This window comes from Mobula birostris, chromosome 5 (assembly GCF_030028105.1).
Source record: "Mobula birostris isolate sMobBir1 chromosome 5, sMobBir1.hap1, whole genome shotgun sequence".
In the NCBI taxonomy this organism is placed as follows: Eukaryota; Metazoa; Chordata; class Chondrichthyes; order Myliobatiformes; family Myliobatidae; genus Mobula; species Mobula birostris.
Window position 1 is genome coordinate 172,296,109 of NC_092374.1, and position 22,788 is coordinate 172,318,896.

General features: G+C 45.6%; 1 protein-coding gene across 2 annotated transcripts in view; it reads left to right on the forward strand.

Moving 5' to 3' along the window:
• LOC140198041 (ras GTPase-activating protein 3) overlaps positions 1-22,788 on the forward strand; it is a 234,759-nt gene that overhangs the window by 61,307 nt on the left and 150,664 nt on the right. The window contains exon 1 of one of the 2 annotated variants that reach the window (XM_072258878.1): positions 13,915-14,033. The exons of the other annotated variant lie outside the window; for it this stretch is intronic. Coding sequence (XP_072114979.1) covers positions 13,979-14,033 — 55 coding nt within the window. The 5' untranslated portion in view covers positions 13,915-13,978. Of the gene's footprint in view, positions 1-13,914; positions 14,034-22,788 lie in introns of those variants that run through there. 2 annotated transcript variants of the gene reach the window in all.

Below are 22,788 nucleotides of genomic sequence, written 5' to 3' on the forward strand. Positions count from 1 at the left end.
CACCCAGGATGCGCTCTCTTCTCATTACTACCATCAGAGAGGAGGTACAGGAGCCCAAAGACACACACTCAACATTTTAGGAACAGCTTCTTCCCCAACACCATCAGATTTCTGAACGGAAAATGAACCAGCTCATGAACACTACCTCGCTACTTTTACTCTCTTCTTACACTACTTAACTTAGTATTTTATATTTATTTTTATTGTAATTTATAGTATTTTTCGCAAAACAACAAATTTCATGACATATGTCAGTGATATTAAACCTGATTCACTTACATTTCATGCAATGCTGAAGCCTGCTTACATTGTATCTGAAAGTCCTGCCTATTCATTGACATTGGTCTGAAGTTTGATGGATGCCAGTCCACATACATCAGAGGACCAAGTTTGATTAGATGTTTTATTCAGGCAAATGTGTTGCCCAACCTTCCTCATTTCTCATTACACATTGAGTCCTATGACAAATGATTCCATTCTTAAGTTTAATAAGAGTTTATTTTATTTAGAGATACAGTGTGAAACAGGTCCATCCAGTCCTACGAGCCAGCCCACATATTTAAAATGTGCATAATCACAGGACAATTTACAATGACCAATTAACCTACTAATCAGTACGTCTTTGGACCGTGTGAGGAAACCGGAGCACCCAGACGAAACCCACATAGTCACAGGAAAAACGTACTAACTCCTCATAGACGGCACCAGAAATGAACTCCGAATTATGACGCCCCAAGCTGGCACCCCATTATATTGTATAGTAATTATATAATGCCAGAACTGCAGCATATGGCATGAGGGGCCATTCTTTGTGCTGGCCCTTTGAAAGAGCCTCTAATTAGCTTTGCACATCTGCAACTTTTAAATTTTGAAATCTCTCTTGACACAGCACCCCTTCAGCACTGAGTTGAGTAAGGATGTTGCTTTTTTTTAATCACAGTGGTGGAGGAGGCAGGATCTGCCATTGTCTAGGCCAGTAGGCCAAAGGGACCTCTCTCCTCGTTCTGACTGGGAAGAGAGAAGATGACAGCAGAGTTGTGGGGAACAGGAGTAAGTCCAGTGGCTGATGGGAAATCACAATTCAGGATAAAAGAGATCTGAAGAAAAGAATCACCTTGAACAGGATTCCGACACCAGGCACATCATCCCCCGCCCTTTCATAGCTTGAGGGGAATTTTCCCTCGGCAAATCTCTGCTCCACTCTTCCATCCCCATCAAGCATTCCCCTTTACACACACTGTGGGAGGCACAACAAATTCCCTTTTGTTTCTTCCTTTGACGTCATCCAGGAACTGAAGGAACCTTGCCAGGTGAAGCTATGGTTCACTGCCCTTTTCTCAGTGCTCCTGTTCTGGTCTCCTCTACTTTGGAGAAACCAAAGACAGATTGAGTGAGCACTTTGCAGAGCATCTGTATTCAAACCACAAGGACAACCCCCTCCACAACCTTCCATCCTCATCCTATTCCCTCACTGACCTCTCTGTCACCTCATCTCAGAATGGGAATGTTTCTCCCTCTTCTAAACTACACAGAGTAAGGACCCATTCTGGGTATGATTTGTAGAGGGCTATTTCAAGGGCGAAAAGACAATCTCGAACGAGGTTGGAGGACATCGGATACACGGCAACTCTGGCAAGGTTTGCAAGATATTACTTCCTACAAAGCGAAACCTAATAGCATGAATGGCAGCAATGCTTCATACCAGATGAACTCAACGCCTCCTATGCCCGCTTTGAAAGGGAGAACACAACTACAGCTGTGAAGATCCCTGCTGCACCTGATGACCCTGTGATCTCCATCTCAGAGGCCGATGTTAGGCTGTCTTTAAAGAGAGTGAACCCTCGCAAGGTGGAAGGTCCCGATGGAGTACCTGGTAAGGCTCTGAAAACCTGTGCCAACCAACTAACAGGACAATTCAAGGACACTTTCAACCTCTTCACTGCTATGAGTGGAGGTTCCCACTTGCTTCAAAAAGGCAACAACTATATTAGTGCCTAAGAAGAATAATGTGGGCTGCCTTAATGACTATCGCCCAGCAGCACTCACATTGACAGTGGTGAAATGCTTTGAGAGGTTGGTCATGACTAGACTGAACTCCTGCCTCAGCAAGAACCTGGACCCATTTCAACTTGCCTATCGCCACAATAGGTTAATGGCAGACACAATCTCAATGGCTCTCCACATGGCTTTAGACCACCTGGATAACACAAACACCTATGTCAGGATGCTGTTCATCGACTATAGCTCAGCATTTAATACTATCATTCCCACAACCTGATTGAGAAGTTGCAGAACCTGGGCCTCTGTACCTCCCTCTGCAATTGGATCCTCGACTTCCTAACCAGAAGACCACAGTCTGTGTGGATTGGTGATAACATATTCTCCTCGCTGACAATCAACACTGGTGCACCTCAGGAGTGTGTGCTTAGCCCACTGCTCTACTCTCGATATACACATCAATGTGTGGCTAGGCATAGCTCAAATACCATCTATAAATTTGTTGACGATGCAACCATTGTTGGTAGAATCTCAGGTGGTGACGAGTGTGCATGCAGGAGTGAGATATGCCAACTAGTGGAATGGTGCCGCAGCAACAACCTGGCACTCAACGTCAGTAAGACGAAGGAGCTGATTGTGGACTCAGGAAGGGTAAGACGAAGGAGCACTCACCAATCTTCATAGAGGGATCAGAGGTGGAGAGAGAGTGAGCAGCTTCAAGTTCCTGGGTATCAAGATCTCTGAGGATCTAACCTGGGCCCAACATATGGATGTAGTCATAAAGAAGGCAAGACAGCAGCTATACTTCATTAGGAATTTGAGAGGATTTTTCATGTCAACAAATACACTCAAAAACTTCTATAGTTGTACTGTGGAGAGCATTCTGACAGGCTGCATCACTGTCTGGTATGGAGGGGCTACTGCACAGGGCCAAAAAAGAAGCTGCAGAAGGTTGTAAATCTAGTCAGCTCCATCTTGGATATTAGCCTACAAAGTACCCAGGACATCTTCAGGGAGCGGTGTCTCAGAAAGTCAGTGTCCATTATTAAAGACCTCCAGCACCCAGGGCATGCCCTTTTCTCACTTTTACCGTCAGGTGGGAGGTACAGAAGCCTGAAGGCACACACTCAGTGATTCAGGAACAGCTTCTTCCCCTCTGCCATCCGATTCCTAAACGGACATTGAGTCTTTGGGCACTACCTCACTTTTTTAAAAATATGCAGTATTTCTGTTTTTGCACATTTAAAAAAAATCTATTCAATATACGTAATTGATTTATTTGTTTATTTTTTTCTCTCTCTGCTAGATTATGCATTGCATTGAACTGCTGTTGCTAAGTTAACAAATTTCACATCACATGCCAGTGATAATAAACCTGATTCTGATTCTGACCTGCCTCATCAGAGAAATGCACCATTCCTCCCTCTATCACATGTGTGATGGCAAGGTAACACAGCAGTTAGTACAATACTTCACAGACCCAGCGATCACCGTTTGGGATTCTATTCCTGCCACTGCCTGTGAGGAATTTGTATGTTCTCCCTCTGACTGTGTGTGTTTCCTCTGGGTGCTCCAGTTTCCTCCCACATTCCAAAGTTGTGGTTAGTGAGTTGTGGACATGCTATATTGCTGCCAGAAGCATTGGCGACACTCGCGGGCTGCCAAACACAATCCTCGCTGATTTGATTTAACGCAAAGCATTTCACTGTATATTTTCGCAAACACGAGGAATTCTGCAGATGCTGGAAATTCAAGCAACACACATCAAAGTTGATGGTGAATGCAGCAGGCCAGGCAGCATCTCTAGGAAGAGGTACAGTCAACGTTTCAGGCCGAGACCCTTCTTCAGGAGTCCTTTTTATGTTTTTAATGTATATCTTTCCTTAAGTAACAAGATCAGACTGCACATAATATTCCATCTTTAGTTGTACCAGGATCCTGTACAGTGCCTTTAAAGTGTACTCACCCCCTTTGGAAGTTTTCATGTTTTATTGCTTTACAATATTGAATCAACAATGGATTTAATTTGGCTTTTTTTGACACTGATCAACAGAAAAAGACTTTTGTGTCAAAGTGAAAACAGATGTCTACAAAGTGATTGAATTAATTACAAATATAAAACACAAAATAATTGATTGCACAAGTATTCGTCTCCTTCAAGTCAGTATTTAGTAGATGCACCTTTAATACCTCTAGCAGCTTTGCACATCTGGACACTGCAATTTTCCAGACCCAATCAGTCCCCCTACCACCACTCTGCTCTGTCTAGCGGAATTAGTCCTTACTCTTAATAATTTCTCCTTTGGCTCCTCCCACTTCCTCCAAACTAAAGGTGTAGCTATGGGCACCCGTATGGGTCCTAGCTATGTCTGCCTTTTTGTTGGCTTTGTGGAACAATCTATGTTCCGTGCCTATTCTGGTATCTGTCCCCCACTTTTCCTTCGCTACATCGACGACTGTATTGGCGCTGCTTCCTGCACGCATGCTGAGCTCGTTGACTTTATTAACTTTGCCTCCAACTTTCACCCTGCCCTCAAGTTTACCTGGTCCATTCCCGACACCTCCCTCCCCTTTCTAGATCTTTCTGTCTCTGTCTCTGGAGAGAGCTTATCCACTGATGTCTACTATAAGCCTCCTGACTCTCACAGCTATCTGGACTATTCCTCTTCTCACCCTGTCTCTTGCAAAAATGCCATCCCCTTCTCGCAATTCCTCCGTCTCCGCCGCATCTGCTCTCAGGATGAGGCTTTTCATTCTAGGACGAGGGAGATGTCCTCCTTTTTTAAAGAAAGGGGCTTCCCTTCCTCCACTATCGACTCTGCTCTCAAACACATCTCCTCCGTTTCACGCACATCTGCTCTCACTCCATCCTCCCGCCACCCCACTAGGAATAGGGTTCCCCTGGTCCTCACCTACCACCCCACCAGCCTCCAAGTCCAACATATTATTCTCCGTAACTTCCGCCACCTCCAACGGGATCCCACCACTAAGCACATCTTTCCCTCCCCCCCCCTCTGCTTTCCGCAGGGATCGCTCCCTACGCAACTCCCTTGTCCATTCGTCCCCCCCATCCCTCCCCACTGATCTCCCTCCTGGCACTTATCCATGTAAGCAGAACAAGTGCTACACATGCCCTTACACTTCCTCCCTCACCACCATTCAGGGCCCCAGACAGTCCTTCCAGGTGAGGTGACACTTCACCTGTGAGTCGGCTGGGGTGATATACTGCGTCCGGTGCTCCCAATGTGGCCTTCTATATATTGGCGAGACCCGACGCAGACTGGGAGACCGCTTTGCTGAACATCTACGCTCTGTCCACCAGAGAAAGCAGGATCTCCCAGTGGCCACACATTTCAATTCCACATCCTATTCCCATTCTGACATGTCTATCCACGGCCTCCTCTACTGTAAAGATGAAGCCACACTCAGGTTGGAGGAACAACACCTTATATTCTGTCTGGGTAGCCTCCAACCAGATGGCATGAACATTGACTTCTCTAACTTCTGCTAATGCCTTACCTCCTCCTCGTACCCCAACCATTATTTATTTTTATACACACATTCTTTCTCTCACTCTCCTTTTTCTCCCTCTGTCCCTCTGACTATACCCCTTGTCCATCCTCTGGTTCCCCCCCCCACTTTTCTTTCTCCCCGGACCTCCTGTCCCATGATCCTCTCATATCCCCTTTGCCAATCACCTGTACAGCTCTTGGCTCCATCCCTCCCCGTCCTGTCTTCTCCTATCATTTTGGATCTCCCCCTCCCCCTCCCACTTTCAAATCTCTTACTAGCTCTTCCTTCAGTTAGTTCTGATGAAGGGTCTCGGCCTGAAACGTCGACTGTACCTCTTCCTACAGATGCTGCCTGGCCTGCTGCGCTCACCAGCAACTTTGATGTGTGTTACTGCAATTTTTCCCCATTCTTCTTTACAAAACTGCTCAAACTCTGTCAGATTGTGTGGGGATCGTGAGTGAACAGCCCTTTTCAGGTCTAGCCACAAATTCTCAATTGTGTTGAGGTCTGGACTCTGACTTGGCCACTCCAGGACATTAACTTTGTTGTTTTAAAGCCTTTTCTGTGTAGTTTTGGCTTTATGCTTGAGGTTATTGTCTTGCTAGAAAACAAATCTCCCAAGTTGCAGTTCTTGTGCAGACTGCATCAGGATGTCCCTGTATTTTGCTGCATTTGTTTTACCCTCTACCTTCTCAAGACTTCCAGGGCCTGCTGCAGTGAAGAACCCCACAGCATGATGCAGCCACCATCATGCCTTATGGTAGGGATGGAGTGATTTTGATGATGTGCATAGTGTTTAGTCTGATGGCCAAAAAGTTCAATTTTGGTTTCATCAGATCATAGAACCTTCTTCCAGCTGACTTCAAAGTCTGCTATATGCCTTCTAGCAAACTCTAGCTGAGATTTCATGTGTGTTTTTTTAAACAGTGGCTTTCTCTTTACCATTCTCCCATCAAACTGCAACTGGTGAAGCAGCTGGGCTACAGTTGTTGTATGCACAGTCTCTCCCATCTCAGCCACTGCAGCTTATGCACGATCACTCAGTTTTTGAGGACGGCCTGCTCTAGACAGATTTACAGTTCTGCCATATTCTTTCCATTTCTTGATGATTGACTTAACTGTACTCCAAGGGATATTCAATGACTTAGAAACTTTCTTGTATCCATCTCCTGACTTGTGCTTTTCACTCAACTTTTTGCAAACTTGCCTGGAGTGTTCTTTTGTTTTTATGGTGTAGTTTGTGGCAGGATACTGACTCATCAGCAATTGGACCTTCCAGATACAGGTGTATTTTTACTACAGTCAATTGAAACCTTGACTGCACACAGGTGATCTCCATTTAACTAATTATGTGACTTCTAAAACCAATTGGCTGCACCAGTGATTATTTGGTGTGTTATATTAAAGGAAGGTGACTACTTATGCAATCAATTATTTTGTGTTTTATATTTGTAATTAATTTAAATCACTTTGTAGACATCTGTTTTCACTTTGCCATGAAAGAGCCTTGTCAAAAAAAAGCCAAATTAAATCCACTGTGATCCTGTGTGTTAAAACAATAAAACATGAAAACTTCCAAGGATGGGGTGAATACTTCTTTTTAAAACTTTATTTTTGTTGTTTTGACACTAACAGAACAAACAAGGTAAAAACCAACAGACAGGGTCATCATAGGTGAAGTAAAATCCGTATCTTATAATAGAAAAAATGAATAGCGAAGTGGGTTACATTGCTGTATCAAGGTTAACCAAATTCTTATGTCCATAATTGTCCTTCAAAGCCTCAGGGGACCTTAAGACCTATAACTCTAAAGTCCGTTCTGCAGGTTCCCTCATAAGAAATAAAACGAAGTTCTTCAAACCAAATAAATGTACAGTGAAGTCATTTCAGGCTCAAATAAAATGTCCAATTTTCCCAGTATCTTTCAAATTTTTTAGTGGCATGTCTCAGCGAGAAAGTCAATCGTTCCATGACAAAAATTTCTTGAACTATTTCTATCCAATCCAGGATTGTAGGAGACCCTTTGCTTAGCCATTTCCTGGTAATCGCTTTCTTACTGGCTGCTAGTAGTATTTGTAACAAATATCTTTTATGTTTTTTGAGCCAAATAAATAATGTTAAAGTCAAAATTAATCTCTGGGCTGATTATTGACCTTATCTCTGTTACCACATCTAACCAATAAGACAAAATCTTTGGACACTCCCAGAAAATATGGAAATGATCAGCCAACATATTATCACACATTCTCCAACATTGACCTTGTTCAGGTCTGTTACTTTGTAACTTTATTTTTGGCGTTATGAAAAATCTTAAAGTATTCTTCCAAGTGAATTCCCTCCACAGACTGAGCTTGAAGTAGTCGAATGTGCTCTGCTATGTTTATCCAATCCTCTCGTCAATTTTATGTTGGAGGGGTGAATACTTTTTATAGGCATTACATACTTGGAGCGAGATGTCTCTACTCTTACACTCAAATGCCAATGGAATAAAATGCCAGTATACTGTTTACCTCTCTAATTGTTTCTGAAGCTACAAATTAATTGAACACCAGCATCTTTGAAAGGAAAGAAACTGCAGGTGTTGAAAGTCTGAATTGAAATCAGGCTGCATCTGGGAGAAATGGAACAACATTTCAGGTCAATGACCTTTCACCTGAGTATTGTTCTAAGAATATAATCTCTGGTACAAATTAATTCTTAGATGCAACTGAATCTTGTACTGATCCTCTTCTCACTGTGTCCTCTGAATTTATGCTCCTGGAAACTTATCTTTATTCGCTTTACCAAATCTCCTTTTGATTTTGAATGTTTCCATTAAATCTCCTCTGACTCTTCTCCAACCCCACTTCTCCCGTTTCCCCACACAACTGAAGCAGCTCATCCCTGGGTCAGCTTTCTGCACTCGTTTGATCAACTTAGAACATACAATATTGAATGGTACAGCACAGTACAGGCCCTTCAGCCCACGATGTTTTTAATCGACTTGAAGATCAGTCAAACCCTCCCTCCAACATAATCCTCTTTCATCCACGTGTTAAGAGACTCTTGAAACTCCCCAATATATCTGCCTCTACCAGAACCACTGGCAGCACATTCCCAGCACCTACCACTCTGTGTTGAAAACCTACCTCTGACATCCCCATATACTTTCCTTCCAACAGTTTGAAGTTATGCCCAGGGGCAAAAAATGCTGGCTGTCCACTCGATCTGTGCCTCTTATCATCTTGCACATCTCATCCTCCGCCTCTCCAAAGAGAAAAGAACTAGCTCACTCAACCGAACCTCATAAAACATGTTTTCTAATCCAGACCTCATCTTGGTAAATCTCCTCAGCTTGAGCTGTCTCATGTAACCGAACGTCAGCAAAAACCAAAGAGCTGATTATGGACTCCGGAGGAAACGCCGGAGGTCCTCGGGCCAGTCCTGATTAGGAGATCCGACGTGGTGAGGGTCGGTGAGTTTAAATTCCTTGCTGTAGCGGTTTCTTGAAACAAACCAAACCCGCTCAGAGACTAAACACGGCATTGACACTGTATGACGCTTCTAACAACGAAGTTCCAAAGTCAAAAAAGGTACATTCGATCCTTTAAGAAACCAACAAAGACGAACAATTCTGTAGCGATAAAAAAATACCAAAACTAAAATTAGCAATATAGCAAAATTAACAAAGTTATCAGTACTAAGCGGGGGCATATTTAAGTGATCCTACCATAATAATAGCGATAAGCGGTAGCGGGCAACCAAAAAATCACCCCGGCTCACTCCCTGGCTCTACCTAAACTAAACTGATCTGAGACAAAATGTGAATACCTGTACATAACTCATTCGCATCAAACACACCCCAAACCACGTGACAAATTACCCATACTAATACAGATACAGAAATAGATACACGCTCCTACACTCGGTGTTATCATATCAGAAGATCTGTCCTGGTACTCTACCAGCATGGAAGTGCCATCTGAAAGAAGGCACGACAGCTCCTCTAGTTTCTTCGAAGTTTGCGTGGATTCGGCACGTCATCTAAAGCTTTAACAAACTTCTAAAGATATCCTAACTGCTCTCGTTATGGCCTGCTATTCCTCTCAATAAATACTGCCCGACCTGTTGAGTTCTGCCCACGTTTTATTTCACTTATTTTGACGTTAATTTATTTAGGAATATAACACGGACAGGCCCTTCTGGTCCAACACGCTGCACCGCTTAGCAATCCACCTAAAACACTTGCTGAATCACAGGGGAATTTACAATGATCAATTAACCCGTTCGTCTTTGGACGGTGGGAAGAAACCAACCCGGCTGAGGGGAAGAACATATTAACTACTTACAGATGGTGCTGGAATTAAACTCGGAAGTCCGGGAAGCCCTGAGCTATAATAGCATCATGCTAACCGCTACGCTATAGTTCTAGCATTGGAGAGTGTGCTTGAGTAGACTGCTTCTCTTTCCTCAAGATCAGAGGACTAAGAGGAGCTCCACTGATTCAGACTGACATAGGGGTGGACAAGTCGGTGGGGGTGCTCCTTCGCTGAGCGGTCTTGGATCACAGATCACTGTCTCACAACTTGGGGCAGGCATTAAGAGAGATCTTTGGAGATGTTTATCCAAGAGGGCTGCGGGCTCGATCATTCAGTAGATTCTTGGGCATTACAGGGATCTAAATTAATTAAGGCATCCGTTAGTCTTGCGAGACCATGGATCTGCTTAGTGTCTTCACTCGCAGGGCAGGCTGGGCAGGTTCAGCAGGCTCCCACACCACCGAGTTCAGGAACAATTATTACCCTTCAACCATCAGGCTCGTTAACTTAGAAACAATAACTTCACACACCTCAACCCTGAACTGATTCCACAAACTATGGACAAACTTTCAAGGACTCCGCAACTCATGTTCATAGTTTTGTTTTTATTTATTTTTGTTTGTTTATTTATTTGTATCTTGTTTGCACAGTTTGTGTTTTACATATTGGTTGTTTGAGTATAGTTTTCATTGATTCTATTGTATTTCTTTGTTCTGCTGTAAGTGCCTGTGAGGCACTGAATCTCAAGGCGACATATACAGTATGTACTTTGGCAATAAATTTACTTTGAATTTTGGAGGAAGAGACAGAATCAGAGCTGCGGAGGGCGGAAAAGGTAGCGGTAAGGGTGGGGTAAGAGAGCAGGAGACAAATGCGCAGAGGGAAGAGGAGGTCCAAAGGGCACAGGCTCTGGATGCCCAGACTCAGCTCCTGAGCGTCAATGCCAGACCTGCTCTCTGGGCACTGGGTCTGGACACTACCAGGTCTGGGGCACCTGACCACTCCCTCCCGCTATCTCCCACCGGCAGCATCATATACACTGAGAGCAGTGTTTCAGATAAACTTCCTGGTGGATGTGATCAGGCCTTGTGCTATTCTCGTAGCTCAGCAGATTATGTACTATATACTGTGTACAGTTCTGGTCACCCCATTATAGACAGGATGACACTAAGCTGGAAAAAGTGCATAGAAGAGTTTTGCCTGGATACAATGGGGTGAAGTTAGGCAGGCTAAGATTTTATACCTTGGAGTGCAGGAGTGTGAGGGATGTCTTTCTACATGAGGGACGTAGACAGGAAAAGAGACTCAGAAACTAGCAGGCATAGGTTTAAGGTGAGAGGAGAAAGATTGAAAAAAGGGACGTGAGGGACAATTTATTCATGTAGGGGTTGGCACATTTCTGGATCAAGTAACTGAGGCAGGTACAATAACGACATTTAAGAGACATTTTGACAAGTAAATGGGTAGGAAAGATTTAGCGGGACACATGCCCAATGCAGCCAAATGGGACCAGCTTAGTTGGGCACCTTGTGTGGCCTGGATGGGTCCCTGAAGGGCCCGTTTCGCTGCAGTATGACTCTGACTCTGTAAACGGCCCCTAGTCGGTGAATCGCATTCTGGGGAGAGCAGATGGGAATGTGGGGGTAAAAACTGGGATGAGGGTAAATCGGGACGTGGTCATCAGCAGAGACGCTCTGGGCTGAAGTGCCTGTCTCTGTACTGTGGAACTATCGCATAACACAGATCTATCTGACCACTGGCCCCTGCTAGCTCTCAGAGACATCCCACCCATTTAATTTGCCTGCTATTTCCTTCTCGCACGTTCATAACATTACATCGAATCAGAATCAGGTTTATTACCACTGACTTACAGTAAATGACATGAGATTTGTTGCTTTGCGGTAGTGGTAATGTACATAGATATAAAATTATTATAAATTATAAAATAAATAGTGCAAAATATTATCATGAGGTGGTGTTCATGGATTCATTGGCTGTTCGGAAATCTGTTGGCGGAGGGGAAGAAGATGTTCCTGAACCGTTGAACGTGGGTCTTCAGTCTTTTGTACCTCTTCCTTGATGGTGGGAACGAAAGGAAGGCATGTCCCGGATGGTGAGGGTCCTTCGAGATGGATTCTCCCTTACCACCGCTCAGCTGCGCTACCGTTAGTTTCCATTGGCCTCGAACCTAATACATTCCTCAAGGTTCTTGTAGCCGGGGGGGGGGGTGATAATGGGGACAAGCCCCCACTACCTGTTAAATGCTCCCAATGGCACGCGACTCAAATAGCCTCTGACAACCAGGTCTAAGTCCTGGCCTTTACGTGTGGCTTAGCTGCTGCTGACTGGAGAACGGGCAAAGGCGGGTTGCTGGCGCCTTAAAAGCAGGTGGGGCTCGTTAGCCGTGGTTGGCAGCTCATCTGGAAGAGGGAAAACTCTGACCTCAATCTCTGCTTTGGGAGTAAACCTAGAAGGTAAAATCCGGAGCTGGAGCCACTAAGGCAGACCTACGTTGAGTTCAACGCTGACCGGCAACTCTTGCGACACAGCTGGTGCCAAACTCTGCCGTTCCTCTGGGTTCATTAGCTGTGTGGGGAGGGGGAGCTTGCTACATGGGCAACAGCTTGCCTCTCCACATCGTACTGTCCTGGCTTGTGTATCTAGACAGCTAGGACGCAATATCCGTGGTCGACCCTGACCAACCAAGCCCTCAAGAACCCAATGACCAGCATGCCCGAGAGATGTGGGAGAAGCTCACGCCATCACAGGATGGGGTGGGGGGGGCGTGCAAACTCCACGCAGACAGCACCCGCAACCGGTTGGAATCCTGAGGCAGTGATGGGTAAAGGGTGAAATCGGTGGGAAGAGAAGATGTGCGAGCCGTATGACTGTAGGAGGTTCCAGGGATACGGGACAAGCACATACAGGGCCTGAACGCAATGACAATATTCTGTCGATAAAAACACGAAGATTATTTACTGTCCCATTCAGAAATATCGGCGTCCCGTTATTTAAACAGCCCGATGTAAGGTAGGAAGAGCCCTTGGTCTGCTGAACACTGCAGGAACTGATTCCGTACAGACGGGGGAGTTTTCCACCTGCCCCAAGGCTGTAGATGTACATCCCAGGAAGGAGAAATACAGTCTGTACAACTCGGGTGTGTGCGATTGTCTGATGTTGCCGGCGAGAGCAGAGTGCTGCGGGTTTTCTGCCGGGGAATCCTGTCTCGACCGCAGACAGCCCCCCAGCTTTCACTCAGTCAGAAACACACGGCAGCTCCTCCGTTTCGGAACCTCCTGGCCCTTCCTTTACTCCTCACTCTCTTCCTTCCTCTTCCTCTTCCTCTGCTTTCCCCTTTCCTTCATTCACCCTTTTCCTCTACTCCCTCGCCTTCATCATCCTTACACACTCTTTCCCTTCCTCCACATTTCTACCCTCCTCTTTATTCTATTTTTCTAGACATCCACCTAATCCCTTCCTTCACATATTCTCCCCACATCCTTCTCACATCCCTCACTCCATCTTTTTTTCACTTTCCATCCTCACCTTCTCGTCTTTCCTCTCCCTTGATTACCCCTCTTCATTGGCCACGTTCTCCCTTCGCATTTCCTTTTCATTCCTGTTTCCCTCTTATTTATTTTTGCACTGGCTCTTCCATCTCTCCACCTTCTCCTGTCTACATTCCATCCCTCCCCACTCCCCTCCTCTCCCTGTTCTGCCATCCCCACCCCCAGTCTCTGTTGCTCTCCCTCTGTCTCCCTTGCTGCCCTGCCCTGCCCCGCCCCGCCCCGCCCCGCCCCGCCCCCTTTCCCCATTCACCGCTCTGCTCTCTTTCTCAAGCAGTCCGCTAAACACACTGACATGTGCAGCTCCTGCAGAGCTTGTCCAATCATTTCCAAGAGGAGGCCGGCCTCCATGCATTATCCAATCACATCGCAACTCTGTTGCAGCGTTTAGCCATTGAGAAAGCGCTGAGCAGTAGCCCACCGATCGTTGGAGCTGGTGTCCAGCGGTGACCAATGGGAGATGGCGAGTCCGACGCTCAGCCAATGGGCGCATGGAGTGCTTATGCGGGGCGGGTCTAGCTGTTGAGCGGCGGGCGGGCGGGCAGCGGGATGTTATGAGGCGGATGGTCGCGGGGAGCTCGCTCGCTGCGGCTCGGGGGCAGCATGGCGGTGGAGGACGAGGGACTGCGGGTGCTGCAGAGCGTCAAAGTCAAGATCGGTGAGTGGGCCAGAGGGGAACTGTGAAGTGGGGCCGAGTCTGAAGACGGGGGTAGGGGGAGAAGTCTGACCCCCACCCTCACCCATCAGTCACCCTACCCATGTCTGACCCCCACCCTCACCCATCAGTCACCCTACCCATGAATCTGACCCCACCCTCACCCATCAGTCACCCTACCCATGAATCTGACCCCACCCTCACCCATCAGTCACCCTACCCACGAATCTGACCCCACCCTCACTCATCAGTCACCCTACCCATGAATCTGACCCCACCCTCACCCATCAGTCACCCTACCCATGTCTGACCCCCACCCTCACCCATCAGTCACCCTACCCATGTCTGACCCCCACCCTCACCCATCATTCACCCTACCCATGTCTGACCCCCACCCTCACCCATCAGTCACCCTACCCATGTCTGAACCCCACCCTCACCCATCATTCACCCTACCCATGAATCTGAACCCCACCCTCATCCATCAGTCACCCTACCCATAACACTGACCCCCACCCTCACCCATCAGTCATCCTACCCATGAATCTGATCCCCACCCTCACCCATCAGTCACCCTACCCATGTCTGACCCCCACCCTCACCCATCAGTCACCCTACCCATAACACTGACTCCCACCCTCACCCATTATTCACCCTACTCATAACACTGACCCCCACCCTCACCCATCAGTCACTCAACCCATAACACTGACCCCCACCCTCACCCATCAGTCACCCTACCCATGAATCTGACTCCACCCTCACCCATCAGTCACCCTACCCATAACACTGACCCCCACCCTCACCCATCAGTCACCCTACCCATGAATCTGATCCCCACCCTCACCCATCATTCACCCTACCCATGAATCTGACCCCACCCTCACCCATCAGTCACCCTACTCATGAATCTGACCCCACCCTCACTCATCAGTCACCCTACCCATGAATCTGATCCCCACCCTCACCCATCAGTCACCCTACTCATAACACTGATCTCCACCCTCACCCATCATTCACCCTACCCATGAATCTGATCCCCAACCTCACCCATCAGTCACCCTACCCATAACACTGATCTCCACCCTCACCCATCAGTCACCCTACCCATAACCCTCAGTCTTATCCATCATTTAGCGTCACTCTCATGCATTAACCACCTCCACCCATTACATTGATCCCCACTCCACCCTTACCCATCACCCATTATCCTGACCCCACCTCACTCCACCCCCACTTACCTGACACCTTCCCCACCCATGATGCCAACACATCATCCTATCTATCACCCCAGTCCACAATTCACCTCCACTCCCACCCATAACATTGACCCATCATTCTACCTCACCACCCCCATTCATCACCATTATCATTCTCATCCATTATCCATCACTCCCCATTCATCAACCCTACCCAGCACTCATCAATGCCGCTCATCTCCCTCCTACCCTACCCATTGACCTCGCCCTTTGCTTACCTCATCATCTTCACCCCCACCCTATTACCCCTCCCTGTCACTCATCTCTAATCACCCACACTCTATCAGTCTGCACATCACTTCCATCTTTCACACCTGACCCCTACACTCCTCCCACGATGCCCCACCCACATCGCTCTCAGCTATCACTGCTCATCTTCACTTACACTTCCATCCATTGCTCCACGCCCAACTCCCTCCAACCACATCTGCACCTATCACCCCACCAATCACACCCCCTCCATCTGTGGGATGGATGCAGAGGTTTTGGGGGATGTGAAGCAAGGTGAAGTCAGTGGACAAGACTTCAGAATCTAATGTAGGAAAGTATGAGGTCATTCACTCTGGTTAGAAATATAGGGTGTATTTTAAACGTAGATTGAGTTAAAGGTGTAGAGGTTAAGCTGTCTGAGCTGGAATCTCTTGGAGATGACCTTAACTAAACATACAGCTTTTTGTAGGGTTCAGCAGGGTAGATGTAATCTTTGATGCTTTCCCTTGCTGGAGTCCCTAGAACCAAGGATCACAACCTTGTGGCAAGGGCTTGGCTGTTCAGGACAGAGAAGAAAAGTCGGTCTCTGTGTGGTAAATCTTTGGAACTGTCCAGCCAGATGGACTATGGAGATTTGATTGTGAAGTATATTCAAATTAGAGATCAATAGTTTTTTTTTATGTTTAAGGAGATGAAGTGATATGGGATTAGTGCAAGAAAGTAATTCAATTCTGACATTTATCTCATATCCGGTATTACCCAAATCTGCGTAATCCCCTCACCATTACCCCAACTCTCCAACACACACCCATACTCCCAACACTCACCTCCACCACCAAGTTGCCAATCCCCGCATCCATCTTTCATCCAGTCTCCCATTTACCCTCGTCTTCTCACCCAACCAACCCACTAATACCAGTCCTCAGCCCACCATCCTGACCTGTTGACTACAGACAATCATGCGGCCTGATCCACCTCACTCACACCACAATATTCTCTTCCCAGCTCATTACCTGTCAGTCCCTCCCACCCATCATCCAAATATAAATTCACTGCCACCCACGCATCCTGATGCTACACCATACCCTGCTTGAGGCATCAGCTCACCCGAATACCATGAGTCCCACCGTCGTTCTCTTGCCCCAAAGATCTCTTCTCCTCCATGCTCGTCCTGTGCCCTTTTTCCTTTCTACATGCGCTTTGCTCATACATTCCTTAGCTAACTTCTATAATCATATACTCCATTCTGTATCCATCATCTTCTGTCTCTCTCATTTCTTTATCTTTGGCCCCTCACCCCCTCCATCCCCCCCACATCTGCACCGTTAGCTGTCTTAAACTCTAGAACTACCTTCCTAAGCCCCTCTACCTCCCCTCCTTTAAAATGCTTCTGAAAACTCATCCCTTTGATTGAACTTGATCACGGCACTGGTCTTTTCCAACGTGGCTTGACTCCGTTAGTGTAGCTGTGAGTGCCTCTGGAGGTTTTGTTATTTATTTTTTTATAAATACAGTTACGTGGTCGGAGAGTCAGAGAGATCTGTCTGTACTCTTGCAGCTTTGGTGGGGCTGTCTGTATGATGAACAATGCAAGCTGCTGTTCAAAGGAGCTGACTAGTTTTTTTTTAAAAAACATAGCCGCAAGGAAGTATTTAGGAAGTGTACATTTTAGAGAGGGTTGGGAATCCATTCTCCAGGCTTGAATTGCTGTGCCTTGCTCAGCTGTGCCTCCAGTGCTGTTGTTGTGTCTGTCACTCTGCCATGTGTTTCCGAGATGTGAATGGGTACAGCTGCAGTTAACCTTGGCTTTTGCTGAATCTGACCCACGATGCCTGCACATCCAGAGAGGAGAATTGTTCGTAGCATCGGTTCCCGGAGCTTGTGGTGTAGGGGTGGGGAGTCTCAAAGGTCTGCACAGAGGGTGGTCTGCAATGCTGAGAGAATTTTTGAGAGCGGTACTATTGCATCAGTATTTATTTTGCAGTAAAATGGTTATGAAGGCTACTACTGGCAGGGAATATGAAGTGAGGATTCCATCGTGATTCCTGTGGGGAATTGTGATCTCGCTGTGGTGGTAGCCCACACAGACCAGTGTCACCACATTTGTTGGAATTGCTAATCATAGTTGGCCCTTGGTGAAATGCACCATTGTCTCCAGGTGGATGCACCAGGTTTCTCCTCTGCTCCACTCTCTGACTATTTAAGGGTTCTGAAGGCAAGCTTTCCAGTAACAACAAGCTTGTGAATCCATTGTATTCTTTTATTCAGTAAAATATCGGAATGCTTTGTATTTATACATGAAATATTTGCTTTTTTTGAAAAAAAAATGTCACCTTAACTGTTAAAACAACAATGTAATAGTACTTAATTTCCAGGTAATAATGTACTCTTTATCTTGCACTCTACACTGGAAAAACAGCCTTGTTGTTTCTTGATATTTTCATGTTGTTTTGAGTGTGAGGAAGTCCACAAATAAACATGAATACCTGCTTGAACATGGCATTTAAAACCACAACAAGAATGTGGTGAGCAATGAATAACGACTTTGTTGATTACGAATTTCTCTCTCCTGACTTGCTGTTGCAAGTGTGCTTTGATGTTAGCCTGTTGAGTTACAAGTGTTGCTCTCTCTCTCCTGTCTTTCCTCTTGAATTAGGCTCAGGGTGTGAAGTACATTACCTGTTTCCCTGCTTCAGCTGACTCTTCTGGACAGCTGGGCAACTCTGCCACGTTCTGATGCTATTGACAAAATATAGAGCTCAACCATAACTATTGTATGCTTGATGAAATGTGTGAATGGCCAGATTCTTGGCAAATACCACCCTGTTGTTGTGACCTAGCTGCTCTAAAAAGTTAATTGTTTCTTTCAGTCGTTCTGAAGGAAGATCAGCAGGTTTAGAATGAGGGGCAGATCATATTTGTTTGAGTGAGCCTATCACTTTTGTCTTTTTATTACTTTTTATTCCACTCCATAGATGCTGCCTGACTTGCTGAGTTCCTCCAGTACTTTGTATGTGTTGCTCTGGATTTCCAACACCTGCAAAATCTCTCGTGTTTACTTTAGGCTTATTCCTGGCTTCCACTGTTCCAAAAGCAACAACTTGTATTTGCATACTTGGATTGAACTAAGTTGGAGGGCTTTAGTTATGGGGAGAGATTGGATAAACTGGATTAGTTGTCTCCAGAGGATAAGGGGTGACCTGACAGGTATGCAGAATTATAAGAAGCATAGATAGGATAGATCTAGAATCTTTTTCCTGGGCAAAAGTATCAAAAATGAGAGGGCACAAGTTTAAGATGAGAAGAAAGAGTTTTAAATGGAATCTGAGGACTATGTTCTTCACACTGGCCAACATTTAAAAGGTGTTTGGATAAATGTTTAAAAGAGGCAAAGTATAGAACTATAAATGTCCCAATACAGGCAAGTGAGAGCACTGTAGATGGGCAAAAAGTACAGCTGGAATTGTCCTGAGATGCTTCCCAGGATTTTTATTGAGAGCAGTATATAACAATGGGTTACCTCAGAGTTGGTCAGTGTAGTCTCTTGAAGACTGAGAGAGACAGAGCAATTCAAGGAGGGAATCCCTGAATTTAGGGGCTTGGCATCTGAAAGCAAAGCTACTATTGATATTGTGAGTAAATTTTCCATGTTTGGGTTCTTGAAGTTCAGAGAATGCAGAGACCTCCAAGTATTCTGGGGCTGGAGAAGAACACAGTTGCAGCAATAGGAATTTTAACATCGAAGGCACTGCCTTACTTGAGGTCAGTGAACAGCATGGTGAAGTTCTGATATGGTGGGGGGGGGGGTCAGATGGAGAATTGAATAGGGAGGTGTGTTGGAAAAGTCAAGTCAAGAGGAACAAAGAATTTGAGCAGTTAATGGGCTAGGGAAGGGTGGGAATGAGTGGCTGAGATTCATCCCCAATCATATGACACCCAAGGCAAACCACTTGGTTCAGCCTTCAAGTCATTGACTTCCATTCCCCAGACGTGAAGTAGTCTCCTTCCCAGTCAGTCTGCCTCCGTTGCCCGAATGCCCCTGGAGAAATGAGGTCTGATAATACTGAGTTTACTGCTGGTGTTTGAATTGTCACTGAACACCTTTAATTAAAATAACCACTAGTGTCCAAGGGAGGCAGCTCAGATTGATGTTGCTGATGTGATTAGAATTTCAGGATTTGATTTGATCATTGAAAACAGTAATCCTAAGTTAAAATTTATCTTTTATAAAATTTGGGTTTCCCTACAGACCTTGTAGAACTATTAGACCAACAGTAATAGTTACACAGTAAGTATTGTAGGGTGCAGGCACTTGACCCCAGGGTGCATGCAAGTGTATGTTACAGAAGGCTCCTGCCACCTCTCTGCATTTCACCTAACCACAGGCCCTTTCTCCCTGTGTTTAGTCAACTTCCTCTTAAATATCTCTCTGCCATTCACCACAGTCCACTCCCAGAGTGACTTCCTCATTCTTACTGTTCTTTCGGTATTGAAATTTCCTGTGAAATCAATTTTGCATTCCTTGGTGACCATCTAATATGGCTTGTAGTTTTTAAATTCTTCCATGCAGGTGGAAGTATCTCTTCCACACTTAACCAGTGAAAACAAATCATGTCGGAGCCTGTACTCAATGGATTTTAGGAGAATGGTGGGGGTGGATGCTGTGGAGGAAATCTCATGCAACCTATTAAATATTGAAAGGCTTAAATTGAGTGGATGTGGAGAGGATGTTTCCATTAGTGGGAGGGTCTAGGACCAGACGACACAGCCTCAGAATACATGTCCTCTGGTCCTAGACCCTCCCACTAATGGAAACATCCTCTCCACATCCACTCAATTTAAGCCTTTACAATAGATGTCCATCCCTTTGGCTACAGAAATTTCTCCTCATCTCTGTTCCAGAGGGTGGGTAATCTGTGGAGGTCAAGTCACAGGGTATATTTAAAGTGGAGGCTGGTAGCTTTTTGATTAGTAAAGGCATCAATGGTTATGGAGAGAAGGCAAGAGAATAGGGTTGAGAGGGATAATAAATCAGCCATTATCGGATGGTGGAGCAGATTCAATGGGCTGAATGGGCTAATTAAACATCTATGTCTCATGATCTTCTAATTTTCAAGGCCTTTATTAGATATCCCCCCACACCACCACCACCTTCTTGAGTATGGAATATATCCGTTCAGTCCTTGCTGACTGTCATTGTAAGGGATTCTGCACTACTGGACATGTTTTCTTATGAACACAAAACAAGCCTCTGCCTACTCTCTCAGGATGTACAGATCAAATGGGAATATATTGATGAGCTGGAGAGTTCTGTGAACAGCTTTCAACCTCATCCTAAAGGGGGCTGGCTGTCTTATCATCACTTTGCTGTCGGGAACTCTCTCTGAGAAAATTGGCCATCATGTTTCCTACATAGAACAGTGTTGATACTTCAAGAATGTCTCCAGCAGTGAAGTGGTTTGGGGACTTCTGAGGTTGTGGAGGATACTTCAACAATTCAAGAATTTGTATGTGCATGGCATGCAAATAACTAAAGGATATTTCTTCATTGTAATCCCAAGTGTAGTAAGACACTCTGTTGTGGAATTGAACTGTAACCTCTCTTTGCACTTTCGATCTGTTGCTTACATCTCCTGATATTGACATGTACTTGAAAGGAAACCCATTGTGGTTAAAGAGATCTTTATGAAACACCCAATACATCCGGTTATAACATCTTCTTTTTAATTACACACACACACACACACACACACACACACACACACACACACTCGCATACTGTGGTCTAATTTGGTGAGGGGGCAGAAAAGAGAGAAGGAAACATTGTGCTATGAGAGCTTTGGTATTTACCTAAGAGGGCAAAAATGGATCTGTGTTTAATATCTGATTCCAAATGTGGCCTCTTCCACTGCCTCCATTGCATCTTGCAGGTAATTTTCCTCGGCAGAATGTGGCCTCTGTTATTTAGAGGTACACGCAGCAGTCAGTTAAGGCCTCATCCATGGAAATGATGCAATGACCAATTAGGAGTAACACAATGTTGGAGGAACTCAGCAGGTCAGGCAGCATCTATGGGGAAGAGTAAACAGCCAACGTTTGGGCTGAGACCATTTAAAAGGGAGGAGGTAGAAGCCAGAATAAGAAGATGCTGAGAGGGGAAGGGGAGGTGATGGGTGAGAAAAGGTAAAGGACTGAAGAAGAAGGAATCTGATAGGACAGGAGAGTGGACCATGGGAGAAAGGGAAGTAGAGGGGCACCAGGGGAGGTGATGGGCAGGTGAGGGGAAGAGGTAAGAGGCAAGCCAAGGTAGTGAATTGAAGAAGAGGGAAGAGGGGAAAAATCACTGGAAGTTAGAAAAATTGATGTTCATGCCATCAGGTTGGAGGCTTACCAGACGAAAATGAGATGTTGCTCCTCCAACCAGAGAGTGGCCTCATCGTGATAGTAGAGAAGGCCATGGACTGGCATGTCAGAATGGGAATGTGGAATAACCAATTAATCTGTTTTAGTGATGCTTGAAGGATATGACTTGGGACACCAGGGAGAATTTCCTGCTTGTCTTCGAGTAGTACAATGCAATGTTGTATCTTTAACTTGGGAAGCATGGGAGTCTTCAGTTTAATGTTTCACCCAATTCGGGCAGCACCCCTGACTGTGCAACACCCCCCTCATTACCACACCTGGGAGTGTCAGTCTGAATATCAGGCTAAAGGCTTCCAAGACTGTACTATTTTATGTTCTGTGTCCCAAATGGACAACATCAATTTTAGATGGACATCAATGCACACAATGGGGGCATTCTGATGAAACCTTTAGATAGGGCTTTGTGGGAGGGAAGGGTTAGATTGATCTTAGAGTGGGTTAAAAGGATTGGCACAACATCATGGGCCAAGTGGCCTGTACTGTGTTGTTCTGTGCGACGCTCAATGTCAGAGCTGTGAAGTTGATGTCAGGGCATTTGCAGAGAACTGAAATCAACAGGAAAATGTTGGAAGTGTCCAGCAGAACAGGCACAGAGATAAACAGTATTACAGATAAATAGGCTGACAGCAGAGCTGACTATCTCTAATACAGAGAATAGCAAATGTCATGAAGTTGTAAGCTCTGGCTTTATTTTCATAAATGTACTTTTATACAACAGATGGTTGCCATTTGACCCATCTGTCTCACATCTGAGTGATACCATCAATCCTATTTCCCAATTACTTCCCACGAACTCCTTTTTCGCTTATTTACCACCTCCTCCCCAATTTAACCACCACTCAGGAGTAATTTATGGTTATCAACAA